At 44.5% G+C, this 27105-nt stretch overlaps 1 protein-coding gene across 3 annotated transcripts in view; it reads right to left on the minus strand.

The window, feature by feature from the left end:
- The window catches only part of SYT9 (synaptotagmin 9), a 90963-nt gene that overhangs the window by 55525 nt on the left and 8333 nt on the right, over window positions 1-27105 (minus strand). For all 3 annotated transcript variants that reach the window (XM_029061426.2, XM_029061425.2, XM_029061424.2), the window contains exon 2: window positions 794-1145. In XM_029061426.2, the coding sequence (XP_028917259.1) occupies window positions 794-1145 (352 nt within the window). The remainder of the gene's footprint in view (window positions 1-793; window positions 1146-27105) is intronic.

Genomic DNA, 27105 nt, shown 5'->3' on the forward strand with positions numbered 1-27105 from the left:
AGTCTGGAGGTCTCCAGATGTGTGTCCCATGTCCCCGCGCTCCAACCCCAGACTATCTAGGTGTTTATCATGCTGCCGGCCCCTTTGGCCTGGAACACCCTTCCTCCTCAAATCTGACAGACAACTCCCCTCCTCCAAAGCCTTATTGAAAACACATCTCCTCCAAGAGGCTTTCCCTGACTAAACTCCCCTTTCCTCTTCTCCCACTCCCTTCTGCATCACCCTGACTTGCTCCCTTTATTCATCCCCTGTCCCAGCCCCACAGGACTTATGCCCAGACTTCTCAGTGCCTCAATTACCTCATCTGTAAAATGGGGATTAAGACTGTGAGCCCCACATGGGACAACCTGATTCCCCTGTGTCTACCCCAGTGCTTAGAACAGTGCTCGGCACATAGTAAGCACTTATCAAATACCAACATTATTATTATTATATCTGAAACTTGTTTATTAATATTATTGTTTGTGTCCCCTCTAGACTACAAGTTAGTTGTGAGCTAGAAATGTATCTGTTTATTGTTGGATTGTTCTCTCTCAAGCGCATAGTACAGTGCTCTGTACACAGTAAGCTCTCGATAAATATGACTGACTGAATGAATATACTGTTCTATTGTACTCTCCCAAGCGCTTAGTACAGGACTCTGCACACAGAAAGCGCTCACTAAATAGGATTGACCGGCTGACCGACTGACTGACTGACGGCGGCCTTTCCTGCAAGCCACACTGCATCTCATCAGTCTGGAGATCTCCAGATTTGTGTCCCATGCCCCACCCTCAAACCCCGGACTACTGACCGGGTGGAAGAGGTGGGCTCGGTTATCTGACGCTGCACACGAACGCTGTGGACGCAGTTCTCCTTGGTCCCCGCCTGGGCGTCCAGCTGGATATCGGGGGACGTGTGGCTGATCTTCATGGAGGGCTCAGGGAAGGAGGTGGGGTGACCCAGATAGTCCTCGCTGTTCTCGTGGTCATTGGTCTCTGTGTCCGTGTAGTTGAGGGGCTCCTGATTGTCGTCCTTGGGCCCTGAGAAGAAGCCCCGGTCCCGCCAAGGGAGCCAGCAGAGCTTCCAGGACACGAACAGAGACACCCCGAAGAGAGCCAGTCCACAGGCTGTCACCATAAGCGACAGCAGGCTCACGGAGATATCTGAGGAGAGGAAATGGAAAAGAAGGGGGTCGGTGAGGCGCTGGGCTTCTGGCTGAGGTGGGCGGGGGAGGCACTGAGACCCCCAAAGCTTCCAACCAGGGCTAAAAAGAGCCAAGAGCTTGGAGAAGCAGCGTGGTCTACCTCACGTCTCTATCGATGGCCTGGGAAGGAGCCAATGGGGAAAGCCTAGCTGGATTCAAGGACAGCGTGACCTAGTGGATACAGCACGGATCTGGGAGTCAGAAGGACCTGGGTTCTAACCTTGGCTCTGCCACTTGTTTGCTGTGTGACCTTGGGTAGGTTGCTTCACTTCTTTGTGCCTCAGTTACCTCATCTGTAAAACGGAGATTAAGACTGTGTGGCCCATGTGGGACAGGGACTGGATCCAATCTGATTAGCTTGTATCTACCCCAGTGCTTAATGCTTTTAGAGCTTAACAAGTATTTTTTTTTAAAAAAAGAGGATCGATGCCAGCTGAAACTGTGCTTAGTTGGGCCCAATTTCACTCTCTAGCCTCAATCCCCTCATAATAATTATCGTGGTATTGTCAAGCATAGAGAGGCATCATGGCCTAGTGGATAGAGCATGAACCTGGAAGTCAGAGGGACCCGGGTTCTAATCCCAGCTCAGGGAAGTGAAGTGACTTGGCCAAGGTCATTCAGCAGGTAAGTGGCAGAGCTGGAATTAGAATCCAGGTTCTCTGACTCCCAGGCCTGTGCTCTTTTCACTAGGCTACAACGTACGTGAATCTAGCGAGTCGATCCCCTTTGGCTCCTTCCCAAGTCACTGACAAAGACATGAGACGGAGCCAGTCACAGGACCAGTTTCTGGGAGATAACACCTTCTTCCTTCCCCACCACCAGGTTTACGTCCCTCCACCTAGCAGCTGTGTGGTCAACATGGCGCTTTACCAGCTTATCTTTAGACTGTAAGATGGCTATGGGCAGGGAACGTATCTGCTAATTCCGTTGTGTTGTAATTCCCCAAGAGCTTAGTACAGTTCTCAGTACATAGTAAGCGCTCAGTAGAAGCAGCATGCCCTAGTGGATACAGCACAGGCCTGGGAGTCAGAAGGACTTGGGTTAATAATAATAATAACAATAATAATAATTATGGTATTTGTTAAGTGCTTACTATGTGCCAAGCACTGTTCTGAGTGCTAGGGTAGATACAAAATAAATCAGGTTGGACACAATACCTGTCCCACAAGGAGCTCACAGATTTAAGATTTAATCTCCAATTTTACAGATGGAAAAACTGAGGTACAGGGAAGTTAAGTGACTTGTCTGTGATCGCACAGCTGAGACTCAAACCCAGGTCCTCCAGCTTCTAGACCGGTGCTCTGCCGATTCACCATACCATTTCTTCTAATCCCAGCTCTTCCACTTGTCTGCTATGTAACCTCGGGCAAATCACTTCACTTCTCTGAGCCTCAGTTACCTCATCTGAAAAAAAATGGGGCTTAAGACTGTGAGCCCCATGTGGGACAGGGGCTGTGTCCAACCCAATTAGCTTGCATCTACCCTGGAGTTTAGGACAGTGTTTGACACAAAGTAAGTGCTTAACCAATCATCATTGATGGATTGATTGTCAATAGAAAGATCACAGGGAATGGAATCAAAAGCCTGACTGAGTCTAGACAGATTCCATCTAATAATAATTATGGTACTTGTTAAGTGCTTACTATGTGCCAAGAACCACTCTAAACACGGGAGTAGATACAAATTGATCAGTTGGAAACATGGGGCTCACTCTCTTAATCCCCATTTTACAGATGAGTTACCTGGGTACCAGAGAGGTCAAATGACTTGCCCAAGCTCACACAGCAGGCATGTGTGGTTTCAAATCCATGTCCTTCTGACTCCTAGGCCCGTGCTCTGTCCATTTAAGCCACACTGCTTAGTGCTTCCCCCTTGTCCACGTAGTCTGTCATTATCTCAGAAGGAAATTGAATTAGTCTGGCAAGACTTGCTCAGTGTGATGCCTTATTGCTTTGCTTTCCAATAATTTATTCTCTTTTTTTATGATATTTGTTAAGCACTTACTGCGTGCCAGGCACCATTCTAAGGTAATCAGTTTGGACACTGTCCATGTCCCACATGGAGCTTGCAGTTGTAACCCCCATTTTACAGATGAGGTATCAGGCACAGAGGAATGAAGCGACTTATCTACAGTCACACAGCAGACAAGTGGCAGAGCCGGGACTAGAACCCAGGACCTTCTGACTCCCAAGCCCACACTCTAACCACTAGGCCATTGGTTAACCATCATTAGACCTCATTAAGTCCATTTCTCCTCCAAGAGGCCTTCCCTGATCAAGTCCTCTTTTCTCTGCCTCCCTCTCCTTTCTGCATCTTCTACGAACTTGGATCTGTGACCTTTGGACACTTGCTTTGTCCCCATGCTCAACCCCACAACACTATCTATAAATTACATACATGTACAGTAACATATCTCTAAATTAGATATTAGAAATTATTTAACGATACTGTCTTTCTCCCCCTTTAGACTATAAACTCACTGTGGGCAGGGAAAGTGTCTACCAATTCTGTTTCACTACACTCTCCCAACCTTTTAGTACAGTGCTCTGCACACAGTAAGCACTCAATAAATACCATTGATGATGATGATAATGACTTTCCCAGGGGTAGATGTTAATTCATCTGGCCTGTCGGTACCAAAGGCCATGCTTGGAGGCAATGACAAGTCTTAGTCAATCCTTGGCGTGGTCTTTGACCCTCCCTCTAGGCATAAACTCATGGTCAGGCAATGTGTCCATTCTATTGTTATATTGTATTCTCCCAAGCACTTAACACAGTGCTCTGCACACAGAAAAAGCCCAATAAATACCATTGACTGACTGACTCCTTGTCACCTCAGAGATAATAATAATAATAATGTTGGTATTTGTTAAGCGCTTACTATGTGCAGAGCACTGTTATAAGCACTGGGGTAGACACAGGGGAATCAGGTTGTCCCACGTGGGGCTCACAGTCTTAATCCCCATTTTACAGATGAGGTAACTGAGTTACAGAGAAGTTAAGTGACTTGCCTACAGTCACGCAGCTGACAAGTGGCAGAGCTGGGATTCTAACTCATGACCTCTGACTCCAAAGCCCGTGCTCTTTCTACTGAGCCATGCTGCTTCGAAGCTCTGAAATCGACCCATCCATTCCCTAAATTTTCCCAGCTCCCATGTCAAGGGCCATGCCGATCTGAATAAATCCAAGTGTTTTAGGTTTTCTTATGTATTCTTTCTCTATTTTTATTTTACTCTACTTCTCTTTTGTTATCACCACTTTACTGACACTATCTGTCTTTTACTGTTTCCTTCAGCGATTTCCCAGAGGCCAGCTCCGGGCCCAAAGCTTATATGTCACAAGATTTGAGAAACCATACCAACCCCAATCGGCAAGTGCCCGGCATGTGTTGACTGTGGAGATGGATGACTGCTATTCATCTTCGAGTCAGCAGTACACCATTGGATTTTATTAATATTATCATAAAATTGAAGTACCAAGGATCAATCAGGTAGTATAATTTGATCCTCATGTGTTTACACACCTCAGTCCCATGATTAAAGTAGTGAGTCAGAACAGACAGAACCTCTCTTCTTGGGTTTACTCTTTGGCTTGGCCTGCTGTAGAATTCTGATGTCTGGTATTGATTGGTTTTTAAGTGACTGAGGAAAAACAACACGGATAATAGGACTCTCCAGAGCATTTATCTTTTTGCACACGTGATGGACCAAGGACTATTACTAATACTATGGCAGCTTCCAGTCCTTGAGGGTAGGGGAAATTTGTCTTTGGTGGGGGCACATCAGGGATCAACGTGTGTTTCCAAGGTGGGATGGCAGAATTTACCTCCTTCTTTCCCTCACGAAGGGAGATCAGTTGCATCCTTCAGCTCATTTTTATTTGGTAGCAATGGTGTACAGTACTGAAAGTGTCTTGGTAGTGAGTCAACAATTTGCAGGATCACCTAAAACCATAATTATGGCATCTATTAAGGGCTTACTATAAGCAAAACCCCCTCTCAGGGTCGCACATGGAGAGTTTCCAATACTTTTCCTGTCTTGACTATGGGAGGGAGAGTCAAGCAGAGGCATATCCATTCCATTCCAAGCTTGGGCAGTGGCTAGCGAGTGAAGGCAATCTGCTACAAGTCAAAACTCCCCTGTGCTGGGCAGCAGTGGCATGGGACAGAGTCGAGGGCAGAGACTCAAGTTTACTGTGTGGAAGGAGGCAATGGAAAACCACTTCTGTATTTTTACCAAGAAAACTCTATGGATTCACTACCACAGTGATAGCAGATGGAGGTGGGGTGTTCTGGGAGAGATGTTTCCATGGCATCGCTATGGGTCGGAGATGACTCGACAGCATAAAACCAGACCATAAGCAAAGCACTGGAGAAGATACAAGGTCACAAGATTGGACACAGTCCCTGTCCTAACCAGGGCTTACAATCTATCTTATTCCCATTTTAAAGAAGAGAAAACTTGAGTCCCACAGAAGTAAAGTGACTTGCCCAAGGTCACACAGTAGGCCAATGTGAGAGCTGGAGCTCAAACATGGGCTTTTTCTACTTTATTCCTCTTTTTTAACACAACTTCAGTGGAGCTATGTGTCTTTAATCTTCAATGATTTCCCTGTATATTAATCCTCCAGACTAGTATATTTATAGTATATTTAATCCTCTAGACTGCAAACTCACTGTGAGCAGGGAATATGTCTGCCAACTTTGTTTCATTGTACTCTCCCAAGCACTTAGTACGGTGTTCTGCACACAGTAAGCGTTGAACAAAATACCACTGATTGACTGATTTGGCTATTGATATCTGCTTGTCTCCCCCTTTTGATTAAAATCTTCTTGCGAGCAGGGACTGTATATTTTACTTCTATTGTCTTTACCAAGTGGCCAGAGGGAATCTTCATATGATGAAGAATTTATGGGTATGACATTCTGACTAAGGAGGAAACAACTGAACCTCTAAACTGTACAGGCTGCGACCGTTTTCGAAAGGGGAATTTCTTCTTAAAATGTCTGCAGTAAAAACCTGTTGGCCTAGCCTAAAGAGAAAAAAGTTAGTGATCCAAGTCAGAAAAGAAGAAAAATGAAATCCACTACCAGTAAACCATGTTTTAAAAGGGTGTACGAAAAGCAGTGTCAAGAGATGGGACAAAAATCATTTGGAGAGTCAGCAATTGTTGCGTTCAGTCAGTCAATCAGTGGTATTTATTGAGCACTTACTGTGTGCAAAGCACTGTACTAAGCGCTTGGGAGAGTACATTACAATAGATTTGGAGGCATGTTCCCCACCCACAGTGAGTTTACAGTCTAGAGGGAGCTGCAAGGTTAGTATGGGAGGTTCAGTCCTGTCCCTTTCAACTAAGTCAGTCAGATCATCACCAAGATACCCAAAGTTGCCTCTGAGTGTATTCTTAAGAAAATGGACTGGCAGGGAATTAAAATAAGAATAACAACAATAATCATAATAAAAATAACAACACCTGCTGCAAATATCCTCCAAGGAGAAGCAGAATCAAATCCATCATCATCAAGGGGACTTATTGAATGCTTACTATGTGCAGAGGGCTGGGCAGGGAATGTGTGTGTGTGTGTACTGTTATAATGTACTCTCCCAAGTGCTTAGTATGGTGCTCTGCACATAGTTAGCACTCAATAAATCTGAATGAATGAACAATATGAACATTAAAAACAAAAATAAACCCAGTGTATTCAACCTGATTATCTTGTATCTACCCCAGCACTTAATACACTGCCTAGGACATAGTAAGCACTTCACAAATACCATTAAAATTAAATAATAATAGTAATAATACTGATCATTATTATTATTATGGTACTTATTAAGTGCTTTCTATGTAATAAGCACTGTTCTAAAAACTAAAATAGATCCAAGTTAACCAGGGTGGACACAGTCCCTGTCCCACATGGGGTTTACAAACTAAATAGGAGGGATTAGGATTTAATCTCCATTTTACAGCTAAAGTAACTATGGCAGTGAGTGAAATGAAGTGACTTGCCCAAGGTCACACAACAGACAAGTGGTGGAATCAGGATTAGAACCCAGATCCTCCTAAAAAAAAACAATACTCTGCTCTTTCACATTCTTCTCTCCTTTTCTAATCTTTCCTCTTTCTGTCCCTCCCTACTCTCCTCTCTCCATCTCTCTGGTACTTAGTTTAGTGACTTGCCCATTATTAGATTATCCATCTCTGCATATTCTCAGTCTGCTCGGGTATCTCCCTATTCAGTAGACTTTCCGAAAAATCTAATGAAGTAAGCACTCCAATCTTCTCCCAAGGGTTCAATTTGCCTCTGTGAAACATCCTCTTCTCACCACCCTTATTTCAGGAACAGGAGATACCACCCAGACCAATGAAGTAAGTTCATTTACTTCCTGAAGCTGAAAAATCACTCAAAACAATGGTAATTTCTTTCTTTTCTTTAAATTCCTTCCCATCAGTAAAGGTCGCTTAATTGGAGAAATTCAAAAAAGCAGCAGAGTGGAAAATGTGGAGCTTTCAAGGGAAGTCGACTTGGTTCCAAAGAAACAATGATTCGCGGCTTCCATCAGAACAGAAGACTAGCAAGAATGCTGCCTCACTGTTGCCTCCCAGTGTGTGCCCCCCAAGAAGAACAAGCTGTTTTGGGGTCACCATTTGGCTAGTGAGTCCTGCTTGTAGCCCAGGCCTTTGGGTTGAAGTGGAAGAGATGGGGTTGAGTCTGTTGATAATCAAAGAGACAGCAGAGGGTAGGGAGAGGGCTAAGGGAATTAGGTCTTCCCAGCACCCCTTATTCCAGGACTTTTTCTTACACTGGAGTTGAGTTTCAGCTGGCTCTGGTGACTAACAGCCCTGATGCTGAATCTAACCCCAGTGGCTCCATTTTTTTTTTATAAACGGTATGTGTGAAGCTCTTACTATGTGCCAGGCACTGTACTAAGCATTGGGGTATGTACAAACTAATCAGGTTGAACACAGTCTATGTCCCACTTGGATCTCATAGTCTTAATCCCAATTTTTGCAGTTGAGGGAACTGAGACACAGATTAAGTGAAGTGAAGTCACTCAGCAGACAAGTAGCAGAACCCAGGTCCTTCTGACTCCCAGGGCTGGGGTCTATCCACTAGACCACGCAGCTTCTCCATTGCTTTGGAAAAAAAACTGGCTTGGCAGAGGAGGTAACTCTGATGGTCTCCTTGCCCATCCATCCCTTTCTCCAGGTAGATAAGAAACTTTTGGTGAGGATTGATATGGTATAAACCATGAACTGTGAATGGTCCCAAGGCATAAACTCACTGAGGGCAGGGAATGTGACTGTTTATTATGTTGTACTCTCTCAAGCGTTTAGTACAGTACTCAGTACACATGAAGTGCTCAATAAATACAATTGAATGAATAAATGAATAATTGGCTGAAGCCGATCTGTCAGTGTTTGCTTTGGAAGGCATCTGGGTAGCAGAGAGAAGGCTAACAATGGGAGGACACACTTTATCTAAGGAGTCCCTACTTGGAAATAACCCTAAAGCCGACAGTTCTGAGGAGTTCAAAGCTCAGGCATCTTTAGGGGATATGACGGGGCAGAGGCTGCTCTGGGGCTAGTAGAGGTCCACTGTCGTTCATCGGAAGAAGTGACCTGAGTTACCGTCACTACGGAGTAGTAGATGGAGCACGGGCCTTGGAGTCAGAAGGTTGTGGATTCTAATCCCGGCTCTGTGACTCATCTGCTCCCAGACCTTGGGCAAGTCAGAGCCCAGACTTGGGAGTCTGAGGTTGTGGGTTCTAATCCCGCCTTTGCCACCTGTCAGCTGTGTGACTTTGTGCAAGTCTCTTCACTTCTCTGTGCCTGTTACCTCATCTGTAAAATGGGGATTAAGACTGTGAGCCCCACATGGGACAACCTGATTCCTTTGAATCTACCCCAGCACTTAGAACAGTGCTTGGCACATAGTAAGTGCTTAACAAATACCATTATTAACATTATTGTTCTCTTTGCCTCAGTCCTCTCATCTGTAAAATGGGGATTAAGAATGAGAGCTCTACGTGGGACAGGGACTGTGTCCAACCTGATTTGCTTGTATCCACCCCAGTGCTTAGTGCAATGCCTGGCACACAGTAAGTGCTTAACAAATACCACAATAATTATTACTCAGTGCCAGACTCCTGGGCTGCCTAGACCAGCTGCCCCTCTCAAAGAATACTTATGGTTTTACTGAATAGAATAGATAAGAAGAGCCACTTCTCATCAATAATCTGCTTGGTTTCTTCATGTAGAATGCATTTAAGAAAAATGAAAAGAAAAAAAGGATCCTTTTCTCAGCCAATGCCGACTGATCTCCAGCTCACTGAGAAACTAACCCATAATCTGATATCGGCTGCTATCAGAGCTCGGACCTCTGTTCAATTTTTTTCTGTCCCAGTCCATGCCTTTTGTAATATGCATGCTTAAATGACTCCCTGGATCTGCTCTTTTAAAAGAAGACATCTTCTTTTTCCCAAACCCCCATCTTTCTTCGTTATGACATTTGCTCTGGGATGTGAAATGTGACTAATCTTGTACTTTACAATCAATCACTGAGGGCTTACTGTGTGCACAGCACTTTACTAAGCACTTGGGAAAGATCAATATGACAGAGTTGATGCTAGCCCTGCCCGCAAGGAACTAATTTACATTCTCCTGAGCATATTAGCACTTTGTTTCAAAAAGATGACATTTCATCTAAAGAATAGAAATGATAATAACATGGCTTGTATTACTAAGAAACGAAATCATTGTTCTAGGAAATTTACAAAGAGGGGTTACTGGTAGGAAATAATTGGTGAGACTGGTTAAGAACAAATTTGAATTTCACTATGGTTTGCTTTATCTCTGTCTTTCAGATATCAGTTAATCAGTGGTATTTATTGAATGCTTACCATGAGTAGAACACTGTACTAAGCACTTGGGAGGGAACAATGATGTTGGTAGACATGTTGCCTGCCTTTCAGGAGCTTACAATCTAGTGAAAAGTTGATTAGCTTCCAATTTCTTTTCTGAACATCCTCTAGACTGTAAGTTCCTTGGGAGGCATGGAACGTTGTATTGCACTCTCCCAAGCACTTAGCAGAGTGCTCTGCACAGAAGGGGCTCAATAAATATTATTGATTGATTAAACTTGAGAAACACCATCACTATCTGACCAGCATATTTGGTCCAGTATTCTGTCCTCAGCAGAAGGGCCAGTAGGAGCTTGAAGTGACCATGTATTAGTTGCCTCTTGGGAACCATCTTTGGGGAATGATATATCATCTAACATTCAACAACATCCCAGCTCTGCCATTTCTCTGCTTGGTGACCTTAGGTAAGTCACTTAATCAATCAATCAATGGCATATAATTATTTTTATTTGTTAAACACTTAATATATGCTGGGCACTGTACTAAGTGCAGGGGTAGAGACAAGATAATCAGGTTGGGCACAGTCCATGTCTCACATGGGACAGTCTTAATCCCCATTTTACAGATGAGGTAACTGAGAAAAAGAGAAGTGAAGTGACTTTCCCAAAGTCATACAGTGGGCAAGTGGCAGAGCCAGGATTAGCACCCAGGTCCTTCTGCCTCCCAGTGCTTATTGAGTGCTTACTTGGTGCTGAACACTGTATAAGCACTTGGGAGAGTACAATATATCCAAGTTGGTGGACATGTTCCCTGCCCACCACGAGCTTGCAGTCTAGAGGAAGAGACAGACATGAATATAAATATATATATACGTATATATATATATGTATATATATTTACGTATATATATATTTGCTGTGGGGGTGAGGGTGGGTGAACATCAAGTTCTTAAGCACTTGGAGCCTAAGATTTCTCCTTAGAAAAAAGGAATCACAATTCCTACGACTCCCTATTTCACTGGACGGGTGGGAGGATAAAATGTGATGTGACACAAGAGCTCTTTGGAAACTCAAAGCACTACAGAAATTCAAGGTGTGATTACAAACTATTGCCTGAGAACCCTTTGTGGATGTCTCGTTCAAAATTTGAAATTATTCTCAAGTCTTCTGAAACCCCAAGCTATTCTCCCTCGGGTCACTAACTTTACTTGCTAATAAACTCTTCTGGACCACTCATCCATTATAGCTTATGGAAACCTCCCCTAGGACTGGCCTCATTTTTAATGATGGTACTTGTTAAGTGTTAAGTGCCAAGCACTGTTCTAAGCACTGGAATAGATTCCAGTTAATCAGGTTGGACCCAGACCTTGTCCTACATGGGGCTCATAGTCTAAGTAGGAAAGAGTATGATTCAATCCCCATTTTACAGATGAGATAACTGAGAAACAGGGGAGTCAAAGTGACTTGCCCAAGGTCACAGAGCAGGCAGGTGAGACTATGAGCCCCATGTGGGACAAGGACTGTGTCCAACCCAATTAGCTTGTATCTACCCCACCACTTAGTACAGTACCTGGCACATAGTAAGCACTCTTGGCCTTAATCACCATTTTTACAGATGAGGTAACTGAGGCAGTGAGAAGTTAAATGACGTGCCCAAGGTGACATAGACACGTAGCAGACCTGGGGTTAGAACCCAGGTCCTTCTGACTCCCAGGACCATGCTATACTAGATTACATTGCTTCTCTGCCACTCAGACTGGGTGGAGCTGAAGGAAAAGTGGAAATTTCCCAGGCCCATCAAAGCTTCGAAAATAATTCTCCCTGCTGGACAGTGACACTCATTGTCACTCAACAACCTCAAACTTCCACTCTGTATTTTTTTTTAATTTAACAGTATTTGTAAAGTGCTTACTATGTGCCAGGCACTGTACTAAGTGCTGGGGTAGATACAAGCTAATCAGGTTGGACACAGTCCATGTCCCATGTGGGGACTACGGTCTTAACCTCCATTTATCAGGTGACTGTAACAGCTGACTCACTGTGGGCAGGCAAGGTTCATTCAGTTATACTTATTGAGCACTTACTGTGTGCAAAGCACTGTCCTAATGTGTCTATCAACTCTGTTGTATTGTGCTCTCTCAAAACTTAGTGCAGTGCTCTGCGTTTAGTCAGCGCTCAATAAATACCAATGATGATGATGTTGATGGAACTGAGGCACAGAGAAGTTTTGTGACTTGCCCAAGGTCACACAGCAGACATGTGGCAGAGTTAGGATCAGAACCCAAGTCCTCTGACTCTCAAGTCCCTGTTCTTTTCACCAGGCCATGCTCCTGCTAAATCTCTGCATACGGAGTCTTACATTTTCTCTCTTCATTTATCAGAGTGTATCTGAGAGCTCCAGCCTGTGAAGCCAGCAGTTGCAATTGAAGAGTCCCCTGAAGAGGGGGAGAATTAACACATTATGTGTATTCAAAACCCAATTACTGTTTCTTGCAAATGAGCTGCTCTAACTAAGACCAGAGACAGGGAACACAGATTATTTAATGGGCTCCAGTTTCAGTCTCAAATCAGTTCGGTGCTCAGAAGTTTGTATGGCAGGAGGAAGGTGATTATTAATCAAACGTTTTCCTCTGACTTTTCAACAGATGCTCATCACTCGTCATCTAGTTAAGGCTCAGCTAGGCGATGCAATCTTGGGATGGCTTTTTGGGGAGTGTTTCTTTTCCAACTGAAAAATCACCTACTGCGCTTAGCCATGTGTTTTCCAGGACAGAGGTAAAACATGGGGAACTATATGAGTGATAAATTGCACTGGGCACAAATGGAAATGGGACATGGAGGTCAAGGGCCCAATCTGCAAACTTGTGCCTCCTGAGCAGCAAGTCCTTATCGGACAATTATAGGGTGTCTGTGTAGCGTTCCCTAGCTTCCCAAGGGCTCTCTACTGATCCCAAATTGTATCCCAATTCTTACCAACCAGCCAACAGCCAGAATTTCATTCATTCAATTCATTCAATCGTATTTATTGAGCAGTTACTGTGTGCAGACCACTGTACTAAGCTCTTGGGAGAGTACAATACATGATAAACGGACACATTTCCTGCCCATAATGAATTAACAGCCTAGAGGGGGAGACAGACATTAATATAAATAAATGACAGAAATATACATAAGTGCTGTGAGGCTGGGTGGGGAATGAATGAAGGGAGCAAGTCAGGGCGATGCAGAAGAGAGTGGGAGAAGAGGAAAGGAGGGTTCAATCAGGAAATTCTCTCGGAGGAGATATGCCTCCAATAAGGCTTTGAAAGGCAGGGGAGTAATTGTCTGCTAGTTACGAGGAGGGAAGGCGTTCCAGGCCAGAGGCAGGATGTGGGCAAGAGGTCAGTGGTGAGATAGACTAGATAGAGGTACAGTAAGAAGCTTAGCATTAGAGGAGTAAATTGTGCTGGCTGGGTTGTAGTAGGAGAACAGCGAGGTGAGGTAGGAAGGGGGCAAGGTGATTGAGTGCTTTGAAGCCGATGGTGAGAAGTTTCTGTTTGACGCAGAGGTGGGTGGGCAACCACTGGAGGTTCTCCAAAAGAGGGGAGATATGGCCTGAGCTTTTTTTGTAGAAAAAATGATCCGGTCAGCAAAGTGAAATAGGGAGTGGAGTGGGGAAAGACAGGAGGCAGGGAGGTTAACAAGGAGGCTGATAGAGTAATCAAGGCAGGATAGGCTAAGTGCTTGGATTATCCTGGTAGTAGTTTGGAGGGAGAGGAAAACGTAGATCAATCACTGATACTTACTGAACACTTACTGTGTGCAGAGCACTTCACTAAGCACTTGGGAGAGTACAATACAAGATTTAGTAGACATGCTCCTCCATGATCCGCAGTGAGCTTACAGTCTAGAGGGGCAACTCAAACCCTCTCTTTCCCACCAGTAGTGATTTTCCCTGGGGTAAGGAGAGCAAGAAGCAGGAAACAGACCTGCAACATCTGATGGAATGTTGGGAAGTGTGAGTCTGCTGGAATAGGGGTGACCCAAGCGGTGAGCAGGGAGGAGACTCTATCTCGCACTTACAATAATGCACTATTGCTTTTACTGCTACCAGCTTCAGTTGACTGTATTTGTCGAGTGCTTACTGTGTACAGAGAACTGAACTAAACGCTTCAGAGAGTACAATAAAAAGAGTTGGTAGACAAGCTCCCTGTCCACGATGAGCTTAAAGTCTAGAGGGTGGTGTTGGGGCTGTTTATTAATAATTGTAGAATTTGTTAAGCACTTCCTATGTGCCAAGCACTGGACAAAGCTCTGGGGTAGATATAAGAAAATTAGGTTCCACCTGAGGCTCATGGTCTAAGAAGGAGGGAGAACAGGTATTGAATCCCCATTATACAGTTGAGGGATAAGTTAAGTGACCTGCCCAAGGTTAGACAACAGAAATGTGGCAGATCTGGGATTAGAACCCAGGTCCTCTGACTCCCAGGCCAGTGCTCTTTCCATAAGGCCACGTTGCTCCCCTATTATTATTAAGCTGCCAGTGTTGTCGGTTTATTAGTTTTGCTTCATTATGCTCTTTTTATAATTAATCCTATTTGAGCGCTTACTGTGTGCAAAGAACTGAACTTTCTTGTACATACAGTGCCAATGCCCGTCTCTCTATTCTGAAATCGTGAGCCCCACCGAGGCTGGCACTGGGTTTAAATTTTGATGTCAGTACCTCTCCCCAGCTCTTAGTAAAGGGCTCTGCATTTAGAAACTATTCACAAATAATAATAAATTTTCATCAATATTTCTCGAGTGCCTTCTATTTGCAAAGTGCTGAATCGGGCATTTTTATAGTAATAATCTCATGCCTGTACTGTTAAAAAAAAAAAAGGGTCACCATCCTGGAGTTGAAATTCAGTAATGATTCTTTTGATTCACTTGAACCATTAATTTTATATTTTACTCAGCTTTAATTTACTTCCTGATGAGGCACTGAATTAAGATGGTCTGTATGCCTGCTTCTTCTTCTCATCGATTAGAAGACAGGAAAAGTCACAAACAGTGTCTGAAGGAAGCAGAACTTCAAAAGCGATCTATCTCCATCTGTCCATTCTAAGTCAAATGACCTTAAATTAATGTCAGAGCGACCTAGAATCAGAAAAGAGTGATTGCCTGAAAAGCAACAACAGAAAGATTTCTTTCACAGGCAGGGCCAGGGGAAAATGGAAAACTGAGTCCCCCCTCAGGGGGTTTTGAGGTTAAAAAGATGATAGTCGAGGTTGATGATTACATTAAATCAGTGTTCAGGGACCAAGCAGAAGGCAGGCAGAGGCAGGATGAGATTGAATAGAGATGGTTTTATGATCTGTGGATTTTCACATCAGTTTTATTTTGGCATCAGTTGCTGAATCAGATGCTTAGAAGAGTTGGGCAGAGAGAAAGATATGAGGCCCAGCATGGTAAGTGAAAAAGAGGTCACTGAAACAAAGAGAATTAGTGGTGCTTCATTCTCACAGGTGCCTTTTTGATGGTATTTCTGAAGCGGTTACTATGTGACAGGCACTGCACTAAGCCCTGGGGTAGATACAAGCTAATCAGTTCCCCTCTCACATGGAGCTCACGGTCTTTAATCCCCATTTTACAGATGAAGTAACTGAGGGTCAGAGAAGTGACTTGCCCAGGGTCCTTTAGCAGACAAGTGGCAGAGACCAGATCAGAACCCAGGTCCTTCTGACTTGGAGACCCATGCTCTATCCACTAGGCCATGCTGCTTCTCAGTTGCTTTCGGACCCGATGGCCGCTGGAAACTCAATCAAGGCTTTCACCAGTGGGAGAAAGAGAGAGAGAGAGAGAGAGAGATTGAGATTCAAGTGAAATCCAAATAGCAACAAGAGTTAAGGCCACAAACATCCTCCATCACCTCCTCAGGCCAAACATAGGTCCCTATTTCAGCCCCCAAAGGCTTGCCTTCTCCTCGGCTCAGTCTCCATGGTGGGATCAAGTCCATGGAAGAAAGAACTAAAGGGCTAGTGGATAGAGCAAAGGCCTGGGCTCTAATCCTGAGAAGTCACTTCACTTCTGTGGGCTTCATTTTCCTCATCTGTAAATTGTGGATTAAGGTTGTAAGCACCATGTAGGACAGGGAATGAGTCCTACCTGATTAGCTCATATCTACCTCAGCGCTTAGCACACCGCTTGGCACAAAGTAAGTGCTTAACAAATATTACCAAAAAGTGTTTTACAAATACCATCATTATCGAGAAGCAGGGTGCCCTAGTGGATAGAGCATGGGCTTGGTTCTAATCCTGGCTCCGCCACTTGTCTGCTGTGTGACTTTGGGCAAGTCACTTTGCTGTTTTGTGCTTCAGTTCCTTCAAGTTGAACAAATTGGGAGTTAAGAATGTGAGCCCCATGTTGCATACGATCCAACCTGATTAGCTCGTAATTACCCCAGGGCTTAGTACAGCGCATGGCACAAAGTAAGCACTTAACAAATAATACCATAAAAAAAAAGAGAGTTGAGCCCACTTCAGGAAGGTCTGTGTCCCAGAGATCCACCGGAGATGACCGGTCTTTCTTCTCACCCTCAGCTGCATCACAAGGCCAGAGAGACCCAGCACGGATCCACCGTGTGTCAGAGAGCAGATTAAGTTGGAATATGGGCCCAGAACTACAAATAAGAATGGACAGCACTGCCCACATTATTAATTTCCTAATGTTTCCTATCCACCTTAGTCTTCTTTCCCTCCTGTTCTTCACTGACTAACTTCTCCGGAGATGATGGATGATCACTCAGAGACTTTGGTAGCTTAAAGTCCGTAAAGTAGCCCGGGATTCTTGGCCAAAAGTGGGGTGGGCGGAGGACAATAAATTGGAGAAAGATTCAGCCAGATTGATTTTTGCACCTGCTATTTCAATCTGTTTCATAAAACAGCCCTTTGAATATTAAAACAAATAGACTGAACTATATATAGACCCAACTCTAATCCTCTGCTGACATTTCTCTAAATTCTAAGATGCATTATTAATGACAATATTTACAACTCACTTACTGTCGGTGTGTTTCCTGGGATCAAATAGCTGATTTTCCCAAGCACCACTGGAGGGAACAGGAAGCTCTGGGAGATCTGCTTTTATCGAAAGGACAATTGCAGTGGGCTTCCTATTCCCTCTTGCTTCCATCCCAGCCAAGCTTAGGGGGCTCGCTCTGAGGTCTCAAAAACTGAGAAGCAAATTTTCCACTTTGATTCACTTGAAGATATCGTTCCCCCTTTAAGTTGACAAACAAATTTAAGTCATCAGAAAAAAAAAGAAAAATGAAGGGTAAAGTAGCACCAGTGATTTTTAAAAAAAATGATGTTTGTTAAATCTTACAATATGCCAGCTGTTGTACTAGGCACTGGGGTAGATAAAGCAGGTGATGGGACCGTGATGGGGATTCATGGTCAAAGTTGGAGGGAGAACAGGTACACTTTGTGCCTTTAATGCCAACTTTCTCTCTGTGCCTTGATCTCGTCTATCTCGCCACCGACCCCTTGTCCACTTCCTGCCTTTGGCATGGAGTGCCCTCCCTCCTTAAATCCGACAATTACTCTCCCCACCTTCAAAACCTTATTGAAGGCACATCTCCTCCAACATGCCCCCCCGACTAAGCGCCCCCTTTACTCTTCTCCTACTCCCTTCTGCGACACCCTGACTTGCTCCCTTTGTTCATCCCCTCTCAGACCCACAGCACTTATGTCCATATCTGTAATTTATTTATATTAATATCTGTCGCCCCCCACATCTAGACTGTAAACTATCTGTGGGCAGGGAATGTGTCTGTTTATGATTGTAATGTATTCTCCCAAGTACTTAGTGCAGTACTCTGCACAAAAGAGCGCTCAATAAATGATTGAATGAATGGTTTCCCATTTTGCAGATGAGGAAACCGACGCACAGAGAAGTGCACATTGCAGACAAGTGGCAGAGCTCGGATTGGAACCCAGGTCCTCTGACTCCCAGGCCTGTGCTCCTTCCAACTAGACTGCACTGTTACTACCCCATTTCCCTCCTCCCATTCAAATTCCTTGAAAGGATTGAACCCACCTGCCGCTTCCACTTCCTCTCCTCCAACTCCCTTACTCACCCTGTCCAATCCAGTTTCTTCCCTCTTCTCCAAGGTCTCCAATCACCTGCTTCTTGCCAAACCTAACACATTCTACTTTATCCTAATTTTGCTTGATCGTTTGACAGGCTTCAACACTGTGGATCACTCCCTTCTCCAGGAACAATCTCTAACCTTGGTTTTACTGACCCAGTCCTCTCCTGGTTCTCTTCTTACTTCTCTGGCTGATCCTTCTAAACCCCTTTTCTGATCTCCTCCTCTGTCTTGGCATCTTCTCTCTTCTCTCCTCTCTTTATATCCACTCCCAATGTACGAGCCACTAACTCTGCCCAGATGATTCCCAAATCTTGGAGGAGCGTGGCCTATTGGAAAAAGTATGGGCCTGGGAATAAGAGGTTCTAATTCCGCCTCTGCCATTTGGTTATTGTGGGACCCTGGGCAAGTCACTTCACTTCTCTGTGCCTCAGTTTCCTCAGCTGTAAAGTGGGGAATTAAGACTGTGAGCTCCGTGGGTAGATTGTGTCCAAACTGACTAGCTTGTATCCACCCCAGTGCTTCATACAGTGCCTGGTACATAGCGTTTAACAAATGCCATTAAAAAACAAACAAACCAGAAAGTGGGTAAGTAGCAGGGAGAGAGCTGATTGTGAGACTTAAAGCCAGTGGTTAGGAGTTTCTGCCTGTTGAAGAGGAAAGGCTAACCACTGAAGGTACTGAGGACTGGGGAGAGGTACGCAACCTGTAGTTTTAGAAAAGCGGTCCAGGAAGCAGAATGATGGATGAATTGGAGAGGGAAGAGGCTGGAGGCAAGGCGGTCAGCAAGAAGGCCAGTCAGTAGAGAAGCGATGATGTGACAGTTGTCTGAATCATTGTGGTGACAATTTGGTGGAGGAAAGTTCACAGGATTGAGGACCAGACTCCAGGGATTGCAAGAGGGAGGAATCAAAAATAATGCCAAGGTTGTAGATGAGCATGATTGTCACCTGGCATGGGTCAGAATAGAGATTTGGGGAAGGAAAGTGAGCAGTCCAGTTCTGGACATACTGAGCTTGGGATGCCAGCTGGGCATCAGTTTGTCAACTGTGCTTATTAAGCATTTACTGTGGGCAGAGCACTGCACTAAGCATTTGGGAAAGTACAGTATCATAATAAAATAGAATATTCTGAGAGATGAACCAGAGGCAGGAAGAAATACAAGGTGGAAGAGGAGGAGAAAAATCAGACAAGTGGTGGAGGCAGGATTAAAACTCAGGTCTTTCTGACTTCTAGGCCTGTTTATCCTTTATCCACTAAGCCACACTGCTTCACTAAGCCACTTTCTTCTGCCCCATTATCTTATTTGCTGCCAATCTCTTGCTTATGCTTTGTCTGCTCTCTGAAACTCTTTCGTCCTTCAAATTTGATAGACCAGAGCTCTCGCCATTTTCAAAGAATTTATGAAATCACATTTCTTCCAGGAGGCCTACCCTCCTTAATTTAATAATGATAGTAATGATAACAATAATAATAACAACAACAATGACAATGACAAAGTTGCAATGTGGCAAGATCCACTGTATTTGGGGACTGACAACACTCCCTCATATTTCTGAGTCTTTATACCCACGGCCTTCTCTTTCTCTGTTTTGACCTAAAGCAGAGGCAAGCTTCATCCCTGAAGGATCATCATCGTCGTCTTTATCGGGGACCTATTTTGTGCAGAGCTCTGTGCTAAGCCCTTGTGAAAATACAACAGAGTTGTTTCTCAAGTTCTTTGTCCACGATGAGCTTACAGTCCAGAGGATGTTAAGGGACAGGCTGGAAGAGTCTGCACTGCTCAACTACTATAAAAACTTTTTTCCTAGTATTTAAGGGCTTACTATGTGCCAGACACTGTTCTAAGCACTGGGGTAGATACAGAGTATTCAGGTTGGACACAGTCCCTGTCCTACAGGGCTCAGCTCACAGTCTTAATGCCCATTTTGCATATGAGGGAACTGAGGCACAGAGAAGTTAAGTGACTTGCCCACGATCCCACAGCAGACAAGTGGCGGAGCCAGCAATAGAACCTGAGTCCATCTGACTTTGATGGAGATTTTTAGAGATAAAAATAAATGGGACTACTCACAATAAGGGACTCCTGGATTATTCCTAATAGTAATATAATATTATTATTATTATGGTACTTGTTACGCACTTACTATGTGCCAGGCACTGTACAAGAGCTGTCTTAACAATAGGATGAATAACAAATGTCTGATTCTACTATACCAACTTTGAAGCAACAAGAATGGGTCAAATTAGATCTAGAATCTAGGGGTTGTCACTCTCTGTAAATGTGGGTGAAAAGATAGTAAACATTTCCCCCCTGCCTGGTGCATTTTCCTGCAGCAGTGAGATTTAATGAGAGGTATTGAGAAGCAGCATTGCCTAGTGAAAAGAGCACAGGGCTGGGAGTCAGAAGGACTTATGTTCTAATACTGGCTCCGTCACTTGTCTGCTGTATGACTGTAGACGTCACTTCACTTCTCTGTGCCTCAGTTACCTCATCTGTAAAATGAGGATTAAACTGTGAGCTCCATGTGGGACAGGGACTATGTCCAATCTTATTAGCTCGCCTCTGCCTCAGTGCTTAGTACAATGCCTGGCACACAGTAAGAGTTTAACAAGTTTTATGGAAAAAAAAGGAGTGAGGATTGATGAATCCTCTACACCCAGCAGTGACAAGGCCTGGCTTATGTCTTTTCCCCAAGAACAGAAGTGGATTGTATGCCAGCGGTCTAGATCATCATCATCACGCCCTGGTGGCAGAAAGAGCATGAAACTATGACTCAGGAGACCAGGGTTCTAGTTCTGACGCTGCCACTTACCTGCTGGGTGACCTTGGGCAAGTCACTTAACTTCTCCAGGCATCAGGTAAGAAGTTTCTCTTTGATGTGGAGGTAGATAGGGAACCACGGGAGGTTCTTGAGGAGCGGGGAAACACAGACTGAACGTTTCTGTTGAAAAATGATCTGGGCCACAGAGTGAAGTGTGGACCGGAGCGGGGAGAGACAGGAGGTGAGGAGGTCAGCAAGAAGGCTGTTACAGTTATCAAGGTGGGATCAGCACAGTGGAAGTTTAGGTGGGATTCATTCAATTTAGTCGTATTTATTGAGCGTTTACTGTGTGAGAAGCATTTCTGTATTAAAGGCTTGGGAGTGTACAATATAATAATAAACTGACATCCCTGCCCACAGTGAGCTTACAGTCTAGAGGGGCAATGACCCATCTGGCCATCTCTCTTCCGGCAACGTTCCGTCAGCCCTCAGGTTCCCACTGACCTTCATACTGGGACTGGTCCTGTCCAGGAGCAAGATTCTCCATAGAAATCAGCCTTGGTTTTGAGAAGAGGCAACTGGAGCCCCTCAGGGAGATCCAGTCAAGAGAGGGAAGACAGCCGAAAGCCAGATTCATTCCTCCACACTCCAAGAGTTTGGTTCTAGCTTAATTACTCAATCACATGACCAAATGATTAATAAAGTCCCCAAAGTCGGGGCAGGCAAACCCGTTAACTAGCTCTCTCAAGAATCACTGCAAAGGCAGCAAGAGACTGGACATGTCTTATTTATTTTTTAGTTCCTCCTCCCCCCAGGGACCTCCCTGGAAGCAGCCACAGCTTAAGCCCTACTTATTTTAATTCCCTGAGACTTGATACACTGTCAATTCCTAGAGCTAAGAGAACAAATGACCCAGAATAATTCTTATGTTTGAGATCCACTGCCTTTAAGCCTCCACCCATGTGCTTCCCCATGAATGACTTGGAGTTCTATGCAGTGGGAGTGGGGAGGGTTATCACCTGCAGTGGCTTCAGGTCTGAAATTCTCCTTCGGTGGGGGTTCTCTTTTCCTCAAGGAGTTTGGAGGCCTCTTTGCACTGCATAGGTTACTTTGCTAACTCTCCAGTGGTCTGAGACTCAATCCCCATGTTTTACAGAAGGGGAAACCAAGGCAGAGGGTGGTAACAAGTGCCAGAGTGACTGACGCCTGGGTTTCCCTTGAGGTAACTCATCTAATTTCCTGATTCTCAATCACGCCGAAAGAAGAGGCCCCTTCTCCTCACTGCTGTTCATGCAGTAGTAATAGCATCTGCCAAGCACTTAACGATGTGCAGAACACTGTACTAAGCACTGGGAGAAAGAATACATGGTTGGGAATAAGACATCGTCCCTGTCCCTCAGGGGGCTCGTGTAGCTTAGAGGGATGATTGAATGAATGAATAAATGAGGAGCAGCGTGGCTCAGTGGAAAGAGCCCGGGCTTGGGAGTCAGACATCATGGGTTCGATTCCCGACTCTGCCACTTGTCAGCTGTGTGACTGTGGGCAGGTCACTTAACTTCTCTGTGCCTCAGTTATCTCAACTATAAAATGGGGATTAAGACTGTGAGCCTCACGTGGGACAACCTGATTACCCTGTATCTCCCCCAGGGCTTAGAACAGTGCTCTGCACATAGTAAGCGCTTAAATACCAACATTATTATAACGGGCTTGGGAGTCAAAAGGACCTGGATTCTAATCCCGGCTCTTCCACTTGGCTGTGCGACCTTGGGCAAATGACTTTGCTTCTCTGTGCTTCAGTTACCTCATCTGTAAAATGGGGATTAAGAAATGGGGACAGGAACTGGATCCAACCTGATTACCTTGTATCTACCCCAGTCCTTAGAACAGAGCTTGGCACATAGTAAGTGCTTAACAAACACCATAATAATAATTGTTATTATTATGAGGATAGTTCAGGAGCAACATCTTTCCCAGTAAGCACTATTCCCTTCCTTGTTTCTCTGGACTCCTATCATTTCTTAAGTTCCATTTTTTTCCTTGGAATCTAAGGATTTTAACCCTTTTGGGGCCAATAGAAAATTCTCCATATACCTACATCATTTGCAACAAATCTGCACAACAAAGGATTAAACTGGTACAGTACCTAGGATTAAAAAGGCAACTCCTGCTTTGGAGGACTGCTATTTTTATCCTTACAGATATTGGTTTTTCAAAAAAGAAACACACTTAGAGCTTTATAAAAAAAAATTTCATTTTGCTGTCTCTCTTGGCTGCTTGCCTAGATCCTGACCCTTCCATGGTGAATTCCTTGGTTCTGCTACTGTCGCTGCCACCCAAATCACAATCCCGCTGAAAAAAATGAGCCATTTCCCATCCAAATCCTTATGCTCTCTTACTCTGCTTCTCAGCTCTATCTTTAGGATTCAAACTATTCCCAAGCATGAAGGATAATGCTCTGCACAGAGTAAACACCTGATAAGTCACCCTGATGGATAAAATAAGCCTGGGGATGAAGTGGGTAGGAAATATGGCGGGACTTGTTATTGCATTTACTGCACAATGGACCCCACTTCTTAGCATAATCTTTGTAACATTGAGTCAGCGGAGGGATTCTTGCTCAGGGTCGTCTAAGAAATAAGTCTAGCAAGAAGGATCTGAAGAGGAACGAGAGAAGGAAAAAATGGATGAGGAAAGGAGGAGAGAAGGTAGAGAGGGTCAAGAGAACAACTGTGACTGCATCTTTTATTTCTTTGCCCTCTCCCAAGGGCAGGACACAGTAGGATCTGTGTCTACTAACTATTATAGTCTCTCAAGTGCTTAATAAAGTGATCTACAAGCATTGATTGATGATCGATTACATTTACGCCCCCCTCTCCCCATGCCCCCTCCCCCGCCACCCTTCCTCTTCCTATCCTGGAGCACACCCAACTCAAAAAAAGAATTCTCCATCCCCCTACACTAGCCTATCACTGTTGCATTATCAAATCATGATCCTTTTCTTCTTTCTCTTCCCCTGGTGGGCCCTATCACTGCTTGAAATTCTGTGGTACAGAAAAAAAAAAATCATTATCTGTTTCCTCCTCAAAAATCTGGGTTGGGACAATTATGTGAGCATGGTATTTGTGGAAGCAAGGGGCACGGATTGATTTTAACCCGTGTAGCTTACCAACCGCTGAAAAGTGCCTGGTGGGTGCCTAGCGGGGGCTCCCGACCTGAGGCAGAGTTACCCACATCCCACTGAAGTGTGTTTTTCCTGTTGATAATTACCTCTCAGCTAAGACTCTCGTCAGCTGAGGTGGAGGAACAGCCTGTGGAGATGAAAATATGATTGCTTAAGGAAGATATTGATGAAGCAGCCTTTAAATCTCTCTGAATGTAAACCGCTTCCAGGGTGCTTCCCATCTGACAGGCTTGCTCACTTCCTTGATTGCAATCAGCTCTGATTTCATTAAAAAATAATTAAATCTATTGTGCGCAGTTATGGCCAGTCTAGGTCCATAAAGTCGTGGTGTTTACGAATTGCCTCTTACAGGCCTCTGTTTCAGTGGCATAGTGAAGGCTAAATTGTGATCTGATTATCACCACCTAGTTGATATGTGCTAACTCTGCTTGTCTATCATTCTAGTTGAATCTCTTTCCCTCTGTAATTCCATCTGCCTTCCACCTGTTGATATTAATGGGCATTCTTCACAAGGAATATTCTAGCCATTTCAAATGACAACCTTTCTTCCGAAGCATCAATCTTCTCCTCCAACTCTAGATGGACAGAATAGTTTCTAGCGATTCGTCTCTAAAACAGATAGATATTGCTACCTCTCGAATACAAGGCATGTCATTTTTTTCCTCCCAGACAATTTCAACTACTCATCACCACGGAAAGCTTTTACTGGGCACCAAGAAACAGGGGCTGTGTCTAATTTTTTGTTTTATGTTTTGTTAAGCATGTTCTATGTGCCAGGCACTGTTCTAAGCTCTGGAGTAGATAGAAGCTAATCAAGTTGGTCCATGTCCCACATGCGGCTCACAATCTTAATCCCGATTTTCAAGATGAGGTAACTGAAAAACAGAGAAGTGAGTTTCCCAAGGTTACACAGCACACAAGTGGCAGAGCCAGGATTAGAACCCAGTCCTTCTGACTCCCAGGCTCATGCTCTATCTACTAAGCTACATTGTTTCTCTGTGTATTTTCACTTCTGTATTCTCTCCCAGTGTTTAGTTCAGTGCTCTGCACACGGTAGGCAGTTAACTAATACTATTCATGAATTCATTCCTTTGTTCAATCATATTTGAGTGCTTACTCTGTGCAAAGCACTGTACTAAGTGCTTGGGAGAGTACAATATAACAATAAACAGAGATGGCGAGCTCACTGTCTAGAGGGGGGAGACAGACATTAAAATATATGAGTAAATGAATAAATAAAATTACAGATATATACACAAATACCATGAGGCTTCCATTCTGGGCTAAAATAATAATAATGATAATGTTGGTGTTTGTTAAGTGCTTACTATGTGCAGAGCACTGTTCTAAGTGCTGGGGTAGATATAGGGTAATCAGGTTGTCCCACGTAAGGCTCACAGTTAATTTCCATTTTACTGATGAGGTAACTGAGGCACAGAGAAGTGAAGTGACTTGCCCACGGTCACACAGCTGACAAGTGGCAGAGCCGGGAGTCGAACCCATGACCTCTGACTCTGAAGCCCAGGCTCTTTCCATTGAGCCAGGCTGCTTCCCCCAAGCTGCTAAAATGAATAAAACGGGTATCGTGTCCTGCCCACTAGAAGCACTCCTGATAGTGCCAAACCTGAAAAGGATGCAATTCATCAATGCTATTTATTGAGCCCTTGCTGGATGCAGAGCTCTGTACTAGCCTTCCCAAAGATCCCAGTACAGGTGTTGATCGAGCACAGACACTGGGAGAAGATCGCTCTAGGACCTATTGCTTAAACCAATCAAGCGAGGTATTTATTAGTTCTTACTGTGACTGTACTAAGCGCTTGGGAGCATTCACTATAATAGAGCTGGTAGATGCGTTCCCTAACCACAAGGAGTTTACAATCCAGAGGCGGAGACAGACACTAATAAATACATTACAGATGTGTACATGAGTGCTGTGGGGATGAGGGTGAGGTGATAAGCAATGTTTGATGGGGTTAGCCTTAATGACAGCCAGTATTTACTGCTTTTCATGTTGGGTTGATAAGATACTTAGTTTTCCTCAGATCATTTTTAGCCACAAGACATGACAGACCAAAACACACTAGACAGTAGCAAACTCAGGGGAGCAGGAGCAGGCTATTCTCCCCTCCTTCAAAGCCTACCGAAGGCACATCCCCTCCAAGAGACCTTCCCTGACTAAGCCCTCCTTTCCTCTTCTCCCACTCCCTTCTGCGTCACCCCGACTTGCTCCCTTTATGCTTCTCCCCCTCATCCCTCACGACATATCCGTAATTTTATTGATTTATATTAATGTCTATCTCCCCCTCTAGACTGTAAGCTCGTTGTGGGCGGGGAATGTGTCTATCAAATTGTACTCTCCCAAGCTCTTAGTACAGTGCTCAGCACATAGTAAGTGCTCAGTAAATAGGATTGGCTGGCTGACCGACTGGAGAGTTTATTTCTGCTTCACCAATTATTCAGGAATGGCTCCACGGAGACCTTTTGACATTCATTTTCCAGGCTGGATTTCAGAGTTTGCTTCTTTCTAGTCCGGTGATATTTCTCTTCCTTTGTTCTCTCCAGCAGAACAGTGATACTTCTACCGGGCCATCCCGGCCCTGGCTGCCAGTGTGGATTGGCAAAGCCAGATCCCTTGAATGACCAAGAAGAGCTAGTGAAGAGGTCATTCACTTTTTGGAACGCTTCATCCCCTAAGAACAACCTGGCTCCACTCCAACACCCTGATGCTGGTCCAGGCCAGGGAAGACTGGAATTCGCACTGCTCTGAACCTGCCCACGACAGCCCCATTTAGAGCATCCTGGGGAAACCGTCTCCATTCTGGTTTTGTTTCAGCCCATCCCCACAGAAAAAACGACTTGCTCCCTGGCTTCCCACCAAGGCAGACAGAACTTCAGACACTGAGCACGGGGCTGAGAGTCAGAAGGGACTGGGATCTAATCTACTACATGTCTGCTGTGTGACCTTGGACAGTCATTTAACTTCTCTGGGCCTCAGTGACC

The sequence above is a fragment of the Ornithorhynchus anatinus genome, chromosome 3, assembly GCF_004115215.2.
Source record: "Ornithorhynchus anatinus isolate Pmale09 chromosome 3, mOrnAna1.pri.v4, whole genome shotgun sequence".
Taxonomy (NCBI): domain Eukaryota; kingdom Metazoa; phylum Chordata; class Mammalia; order Monotremata; family Ornithorhynchidae; genus Ornithorhynchus; species Ornithorhynchus anatinus.